We start from the raw sequence: 8,634 nt of genomic DNA on the forward strand, positions 1-8,634 counted from the left end.
TTTTTGATGCTGAGAGAAGTATGATTAGTATTAAGCTCTCGTGCCACCTAAAACAAATATCAAGACTGAGGCACCATGTTTGAAAATTTAAAATCCCCGTATTGAAACACGTGTATGATGAAGAACAGTACATTAAAACATTGTCAAAGTGCAGCACAGAAATAGAAATGAATGACTCATCTTTGTGTTCAAACTAAAGATAAAACCTGCTTCCTCCCTCAGATCACAGAGGTAGATAAGTGTATGCTGGTAAAACCACAATATTTTTTTTAATCTATGATTTTGCCCTGTCATCTATTTCTCTATCTACACTGAAACACTCTCCTTTATGCAGTATTTCATACTAATTATTGAAGTTATTTCAAGTACTTCAATTTAGAAACTTTACTTTGTTCATCTGTCGGATGAACATATTACTAACAATATTTAACAAGAGTTATGTTATACGGAGGACCATTTTACTGTTTCCTGAAATCTATACATACAACAGGAACTTTATATAACGGATGTCAAAATTCTTTTTCTGGTAATTTTAGTTTATCTCCACAACCAACCACAGCATTGCTAAACTTAATGCTATTTGCACAATCATACAACTCATTCTAATTTGGTAAAGCAAGTGTGTAGCTTTTGGTCATCTCTTGGAAAACCATGACAGATGGTTTGCAGTGTTTTAATGAGGGAAGCTAATGATGCCACACAGAAGTTTGTATTGTGATTGTTATGTGACCCTATCCTGCAAATATACAAATTATACTATTGAAAAGATTCCAGTTATATAATACCATGGGGAGTGACTTTAAAATGTTATAATCCCCCCAAAACAATTGTAATAGTGGTCAGCTGGGGTTAATCCAGCCCGGGTCGAAGTGTACAATGGATTTGGAATAGAGCCCAAAGTGGAGATATAAGTGTATTGTCCAGTGATAAAAACAAGGGAGACCAGAGTCACTGAACTGTGCAGAGCCTTGTAACTGCGACACTGTTTGTTATAAATGAAAATATTCGTATGTATTTTCTAACACAAATCAGGACTGAGGTGACAGTGTTCCAAAAACTGATATAAATATGTCAGTTTGTGAACAAAACCTGGTTGTTCAAGCGTCCTTTAAAGAAAACCAGGACAACAATTTTGGTTTGGTTTTGACATCTACTCTCGCGAGATCTCGTTTACTGCTGAGTGGTTCCCCCGGAAAATATCGTGAGACATTTAGTAGAGGACTCCTCGGCTAAGGTAAGTGAGGACACTGGCAGCACCATCAACCCGATAATATACACGTAGGTCCCAGCAGGTGATAAAATAATAGTGTGTTTGATGTTTGTCCAGTGGTGGTTGTGTAGCCTCAGTGTTGTCCGGCCTGAAGCAGCAGTGGACGGCTCGCTGGCAGCAGGATGCCCGCTGAGGATGGATGAATGGGGTGGATCATGAGGACGGTAGATACTCGCTAGCTACCGTCATGTCTCATCGACTCAGCGATTACAGTTAAAAGAGACCAAGTAATGAGTGTAGAGCAGATCCAGTAATGAGAGAATTATGGAGCTTGTGTGTCGAAATGAAGCGTGAATCTGAAGCGGGTGGGGTGGGGGTGGGGTGTGCGGGGCCGACGTTAACGGCTAATAACGAAAGGATAGCGGTAACGTTACCTACCGTAGCATCCCCGGCTAACGTAACCGGAGTCACCCGGGGCTGATTGAACATTATCACACCGGCATGTCGCGGCCCTGCTGCCACATAACATCACCATTTGGAAGATCATGTTTAGTGAAACGGAGTGTGTTGGAGGAGCTGGTGTCAGGCAGTGACGGTGTGTTGATGCTCTTCAGCACCATGGACAGGGCTGCAGCTCCTCTCTACTGATGTCTTCGTTTTATTTTTAGCTTCTGTTTCTCACTTTGTTGAGTCTGCAGGACAATTAAATCAACGCACTTTCACTACCAGGATGGCATGAGATGCATTAAACATAGAAACGGAACCACTGTGTTTATCCTCACTGGAGGAAAAAAAAGAAAACTTACTGTATTATTCAGAATATGTGTGGTTTTTCAAACAGCACATGTTTCAGCATATACCACAATGTGTTTGTACATTTAGAAGACAGGAGCAACATCAATGAGCAATAACTCATCGGTGTTTGGAAAAGTAGGAAAGATGTGCAGTGTGTACTTTGGTCACTCAAAATATGTTTTACTTGTATCCTGTGTTGACAATATAAAAACTTTCTGGCCACTGACTGGTCGTACCAGTGCTATGCAGCACCCAAAAGTTGCTTAACATCTTCTCTGATCCATATGTTTTATACAAATCTTTTGCACTTCATTCACCTAATATTGTCATTCTCTTTCCCGATAATGTATTTTTCCTGTTGCTGTCCCTGCTTACGCTCTACTCTCTATGTATATCATATATAGAGAGTGATAAATAGATACCCTCTATCCACCCTCAAAGAAGGATCCCTCCTCTGTTGCTCTTCCTAAGGTTTTATTTCTACCATAGACTTTATATCAAAAGGTTTCCACTATTGAAAGGTGTGTCATTATCCAGATCAAGGGTGTAAAGACAGAAGGTGTTGCAAGTTGTGCAGATTCTAATTTTAACATGTTCAGAGGTATTGCTCAGCATCCTCTAGTCTTCTTTAGTCTCTGTCTGTGTTTTAGACCATGTGGCTTGGTGGAAGAGTTTTACTGAACATCAAGCCGGGCCTCGTAATGTAGGACATTTTGTGTGTGCTCTGAGGGCTTGGCGTTGTTGCAGGCTAACATTTGAACAAAAAAAAACAGCAAGAAGGGTCTGAACAGATTGTGCTGTAGCCTGGAGTCATGGCACTGACACGAATCTTATTCACCCTCTCTGTGATGATGACTGTGGGCGATTAGCGTAGCTTAGCACCTGTTTTGGGGACTGCATGTAGAGGTGAGATTTTCTGCTGCGATAGTGTTTTTTAGGAAGGTGAGAGGGGATTGGCTGGAGCGTTTCTACTACTGTAACTTAACAAAAGCCTTACAGACTGTTTACCTTATCAACAATTCTGTCTTTATTCTAACATGTTAATAATTTAGACCAATGTCATTCATTTTCCTTGCAGTGTAGCAACACACATTAAAGTATTACTAAATGTTCATTTGCTCTGTTTCCTTTCAGCCCTCCTTTGTAATTTGTCACTGCTCAACAACCAAGACTGACATCTAGCATCACGATTGTAGCCGCAAACTGAAGTTTAAAACCTCATCTGAATCATGGGGAACATTTTTGGAAATTTGCTGAAGAGCCTCATCGGGAAGAAGGAGATGAGGATCTTGATGGTGGGGCTCGATGCTGCAGGAAAAACAACAATCCTCTACAAGCTCAAACTTGGGGAAATAGTCACCACAATCCCAACCATTGGTAGGTGAACAGACCATAAAATATCTTGATGCACACTAATGATAGACCACGATGTTTGCATACATGTGCTTGTATGACCCCGCTGCTGTTTCCAGGGTTTAATGTGGAGACGGTGGAGTACAAGAACATCAGCTTCACTGTGTGGGACGTGGGTGGGCAGGACAAGATCCGCCCCCTCTGGAGACACTACTTTCAAAACACACAGGGTGAGCAGAGCTAATCAGAGGGTAATGCCAGCTTAAAGGCAAGAACACTGCTTTTCTTCCTTAGAAAATATTTGACTTAGCGTGTTCCCCTCACTGTTTCAGGTCTAATCTTTGTGGTGGACAGTAACGACAGAGAGCGTGTGAACGAAGCGCGAGAGGAGCTGATGAGGATGCTCGCTGAGGATGAGCTGAGGGATGCAGTCCTCCTTGTGTTTGCCAATAAACAGGCAAGAAACCATTACTGTTCTGCATGTATATACACACATTCACACATACACAGCACATATGAGTAAAAAACAGGCTTGTGGTGGAGGGTTTGGGGTTAACCCAGATAAACCTACTTCCCCTTCTATTTTTTAAGGCAAAATTCAACTTCTGCTTTAAGATGATAGAATTATTTACTATTTAGATTCAAATACAGCGGTAACTGTTAAAAGTACTGATGAAAATAATCTCTTTTCATGGACAGGGGAAGGTGTATCCTTCAGAATTCATGACATACAGGTCTATGAAAAGGGAAATTAAAAACGAGGACTGGGCTGAATAGTGAACAAGAATAACAGGAACTATAACGTAAAGCTAACATGAAATAGATAAACACGTAGAATGATCTCAGACACGCCATATTAAATGTCCAACATTCATATTATCATAACTATTATATTAAATTATAACAAACCTTAAGAATTCCTCCATTAACACCAATCAAGTTATTGAAACGATTAACTGATTATCAAATATGATAGAATTCTTTTGTCAGTCAACTAATTGATTGATTTATTTTTTTTTTATTTATCTCAGCTTTATTTCAGTCTTATTGCCGAATTTACAAAGTTTAGGTGATAATTGTATTAAAAATCTTTCTGCTAACAACTTTCTCAACATAATTCATCTCTAGCAAAACCCATACTCTGCAGTTTCACTAGAGATAGATAATAGCTTCGCAAGATTTTAGGCCAGCTTTTTTACCAAGTCGACAGTGTACTGATACCGTCCCGCCATAAAGTCTCTCTATGTTTCTAATGGTGGTCGTTGCTTTGTGATGATCACGTACTAAAGCTCAAAGGAATAGTTTGACATTTAGCGTCATGTGCGTATCACATTATCGCTAAAGGGTTAGATGAGAGGATTGATACCACTGTCGTGTGTGTACATTGGTTAGCTTTGCATAAGGACTGGAAACCTGGGAGAATGATTCGAGAATAGTCCAGCACACAACTCTCTGTGAAACCACAATGTCTTTTTACACACTACAGAAATTAACAGACAGGTGTTTGTATTATTTTGTCATTTAGTGTGGGCTAAATAACAGAAACACTTTTCTGTATACTGTAATACAGCTCAGCAGTACCACAAACTACATCTTCCAAAATGATCACACAGTTGAATCAACAGCTCTTTAACGCAGTTTTGATAAAAAACTGAGCATCATAACCTTCATGAAGTTAGGGTTATAGATAAGTGGGTTTCCCAAAACAACACTGAACAATTCCTTCAAAACTGACCATTTAATCTTACACCATATATCTGCAAACACTTTACAAGGGCTTCAAGTAACAATTATTATCATTTTGAATTCATATGCCACTTATTTCCTGGATTAATTGATAAATTGTTGCTCTAATAAATGTGAAAAATGCCCTCTCTAAATACAGTTTCACAGGGCCCAAGGCAACAGCTTCATGTTGTCTTGGGTGAGAAAACCAGAGAATTTTTGATTTATTTCCTGGAAAGATTATTTAAATTATTGTTTTAATTGCTGCAGAGAAATTTCCTGTCAATTGCATTATCAAATAATTGATTTACATATACATATATGTACAGACATATCCACAGTAAATGCATAATTTAACCAAACAATAAAACAAGTCACCAGCTGTCCTGTCTTTAGGGTCAAACACAAGCCTTATCACTAATCCTTGATTTTCATAAACTGAGGGGCAATACTTTCTCCTCACTGACCTCTCGCCTCTTTGACAGGACTTACCAAACGCCATGAACGCTGCCGAGATCACAGACAAGTTGGGCTTACACTCCCTGCGTCACCGTAATTGGTACATCCAGGCTACCTGCGCCACCAGTGGTGACGGGCTCTATGAGGGTCTTGATTGGCTGGCCAATCAACTCAAGAACAAGAAGTAAGAAGAAAAACTGGAAACAGCAGCCACACCCGTCCACCTTTTTATTTGTTTTGGGAATGGGGGTGTGGGTTAGGCACAAGGGTTTTGGTTGATAGGTGCAAAGCAAGATTTGGGGTCTGGGGGAGATTTTAGGCTTTCATTTTCAGTCTGTTGAGGTTTGTAATAGTTTTCTGCTCCTATTCAGATTCTCACATACTCCATATTTAACTCACTCACTCACACACACAAACGCACACTAACTGTAAGCAATCACAGCAGACACTTGCTTTTCCTGTGTCCACCTCTTGTCCTTCGGTGCAATGTACTGTGTGTTAGTCTCTAGGTGCTGTGCTGAGTCATGTGTGACTCCACTGAGTCGGCATTGAGTCAAATATGACTTTGTGTTGATGTGTGTCTTTCAGCTGTCAGTCATCCATGCAAAGAACTGTTCTGTGTCAGTTGCACTTTGTGTTTTGTTTTTTTGTTGTTTTCTGTTTTCGTCCCTCTCCTGTGGGGTAACAGAGCCATGTTTGAGAACAATCATCGCGGGAAGATTCATGTCAGCATAACTCACTTTAATGGTTTGCTCTTCTTTTTCATTTGTGAGCAATGCTGAAGCACTTTGATACTCAGATAAAGTGTGTACATGTGTACTGTATGTGTTTGTGCAAGTGCCCCTGATAGTATTAATCATGAACAACATGTCCTCTTACTGCCTCATTTTGGAAATCTTTTGATATCTGTGGCATCTTTCTACTCTCTGTGTGTCGAAGCCGCCCTTTTAAAATATTTTAAAACGCACAACACATTCTCGACTGCCTGACCTGCATGCATCCCTGTAGATCTCACCGACATCGTTGCGTACCTTTACCATCCTCTGAGCCGCATGGATGTTGACGCTGTTTGTAGATCTCCTCTAACTGCCCCGATCGTGTTCTGGTGCCGTTTACAGTACAATGCAGAAACCGAATCAGCTGCCGCTTTCTGCTTTCTGCTTATTAGTTGCCGACATGTGCTTAAAACAGAATAGTCAGCTTTAAGGTCTTTTAATGTGAAAGCAGTATATAGGAAAACCTGCACATAAACACAACACACGACCTGCACCGATGCTGCTTGTCTGATTTGTTGTGCGTCCATGTGAGTATTCAGACTGCATCAGGTTGCTCTCGCTCTGTGGTTTTTTTTTTTTGTCTCCGACTTGCATATCGAGGGTGGGGTGATTCTATCGCTGATAACTCTGTGTTACTGAATGTTAATATTGTTGATCGATCCGTGATGATATTTATTTCACATGCATTTTCCTTTACTTCTGTGATGTGTCGGCGTAATTATGAGGAAGAAAGCAGGGTAAGCAGATCAGTATGTGGGTGTTGTAGCTTGCAGAGATTCATCAGCACGTCCACGACTCACCTCTGAACAGCAGACTAGTTACTGCGTCACCTCTGATACCAGCAGAATCCCCAGATTTCTGTCAATAAAACTATATCTGTGTGCCATACATGGGTGTTGCTACTCATGCACCGGTGACAGTACAACATACTTACTGTATATCCACTCCACCAACTTATCAGTGCATTGTTCATATTCAGCATCTGTTGTATGTTAAATCATGAGTTTGATCATTTGGGTTTTGTGGCCTTATATTTAGTAATGACTTCAAATTGATTTTCCTCTCAGCTCGTTTGTTTTCTGCTTTTGAGTCACATATATTTATCTACAGTATAAAGAATGAGTTACAGATTTATTTCTCTATGCCCTCTAAAGGCAGGTTTTGCACCACAGTTCGAGATGATAAGGCAAAGGTTTTGTCCTATAGTATCCTTTGTTTTGCCAGTATACTTGATTCATATTTGGTGGTAGATTTCTTTGGTTTGTTTTGGGGTGTAAAGAAACTTTGATGTAGACTGTGTCTGTGAAACAATGATAAACAGTGCGAAAAAAAAAGGAAAAAAAAAAAGAACCTCTGATGATTCATTCTGTACCGTTATAGTTACACAAGTAGATTTTAAAACGGTAAAGACTAAATGACTCAATGCTGAATGCATGGAGACTTCTGTATGTGATGTAAGACAACAAACAAAATCCTGCTGTATTACGAATAAACCCATTTTCTGTATGACCTGTCTCATCCGCTGTGAGTGAGTGTTACTCATAGACGTCATACTTACATATTTACAATATATATTCATGTTTATAACTGATGACACCCGCACAGAAGATCTTGCTGTGACAAGCTTTAACCAGTAGAGGACGGTCTTATGCAACAGTATCGGTGTGACGTGATGTGATTCAAAGCTTAAACGGCTGTATCTACATTTTACAATTCAAAGTTACAGTGGTGGTTTTTCACTCTAGCTTTCTGTTTGTGGTCTGGAAGGCACTGGGCCCCGTTTAGCAGCTCATAAAACAGACCAAACGTTGTTTCGTCTTCTTGATATTTCTACAGTCTGGGCAAAGGGTATGATGTTTTTGGGTTGTCCATCCGTCCCATTTTTGTGAACAGGATTTTCTTAGAATTTGGCACAAACATTCACTTGAACTTCAAGGGTAAACTGATTAGATTTTTGATGGTCAAAGGTCAAAGGTCAAGGTGATGGTAACCTCACAAAACATGGTTTTGGCCTTGTGAGCACAGTATCTCGGGAACTCATAAAGGGAATCCCTTCACATTTGGCAGAAATGTTCACTCGGCCTCAAGGACGAACTGATTGGATTTTGGTGGTGGAAGGTCAAAGGTCAAGGTCAGTGTGACTGCACAAAACACTTTTTAGCCATAACCGCAAAGACTTCACACAGTAATTATGACAAAATTTCACACAAATGGATCATATTTTATATGTGGATAAACAGGGATGTAACCTGAAACTAGTCTGAGTGGTGGAGGCAGACGACCATGAGGCAGTAATTCTAGTTCCTAATATTACAA

At 40.0% G+C, this 8,634-nt stretch overlaps 1 protein-coding gene across 3 annotated transcripts; it reads left to right on the plus strand.

The window, feature by feature from the left end:
• Window positions 1–1,131: 1,131 nt before the first annotated feature.
• arf3b (ADP-ribosylation factor 3b) lies at window positions 1,132–7,824 on the plus strand. Of its 3 annotated transcripts, none has more exons than XM_056388979.1 (5): window positions 1,132–1,234; window positions 3,140–3,382; window positions 3,478–3,588; window positions 3,691–3,815; window positions 5,569–7,824. In XM_056388979.1, exons 2-5 carry the CDS (start codon window positions 3,235–3,237, stop codon window positions 5,728–5,730), a joined length of 546 nt encoding a protein of 181 aa, XP_056244954.1. In that variant the 5' UTR covers window positions 1,132–1,234; window positions 3,140–3,234; the 3' UTR covers window positions 5,731–7,824. The 3 variants fall into 3 exon arrangements, with proteins under 3 accessions (XP_056244954.1, XP_056244963.1, XP_056244946.1); XM_056388988.1 differs by having other exon boundaries at window positions 1,229–1,278; XM_056388971.1 differs by lacking the exon at window positions 1,132–1,234 and adding an exon at window positions 1,298–1,434.
• Window positions 7,825–8,634: the final 810 nt, after the last annotated feature.

This window comes from Seriola aureovittata, chromosome 2 (genome assembly GCF_021018895.1).
Source record: "Seriola aureovittata isolate HTS-2021-v1 ecotype China chromosome 2, ASM2101889v1, whole genome shotgun sequence".
Lineage (NCBI taxonomy): Eukaryota > Metazoa > Chordata > Actinopteri > Carangiformes > Carangidae > Seriola > Seriola aureovittata.

Excerpts from the sequence above, each read along its gene's own strand:
- arf3b (XM_056388979.1), top strand. The coding sequence starts at position 3,235 with ATGGGGAACATTTTTGGAAATTTGCTGAAGAGCCTCATCGGGAAGAAG. Across the intron at positions 3,383-3,477 it reads CACCACAATCCCAACCATTG|GGTTTAATGTGGAGACGGTG; the intron begins GTAGGTGAACAG and ends TGCTGTTTCCAG. Across the intron at positions 3,589-3,690 it reads CTACTTTCAAAACACACAGG|GTCTAATCTTTGTGGTGGAC; the intron begins GTGAGCAGAGCT and ends TCACTGTTTCAG.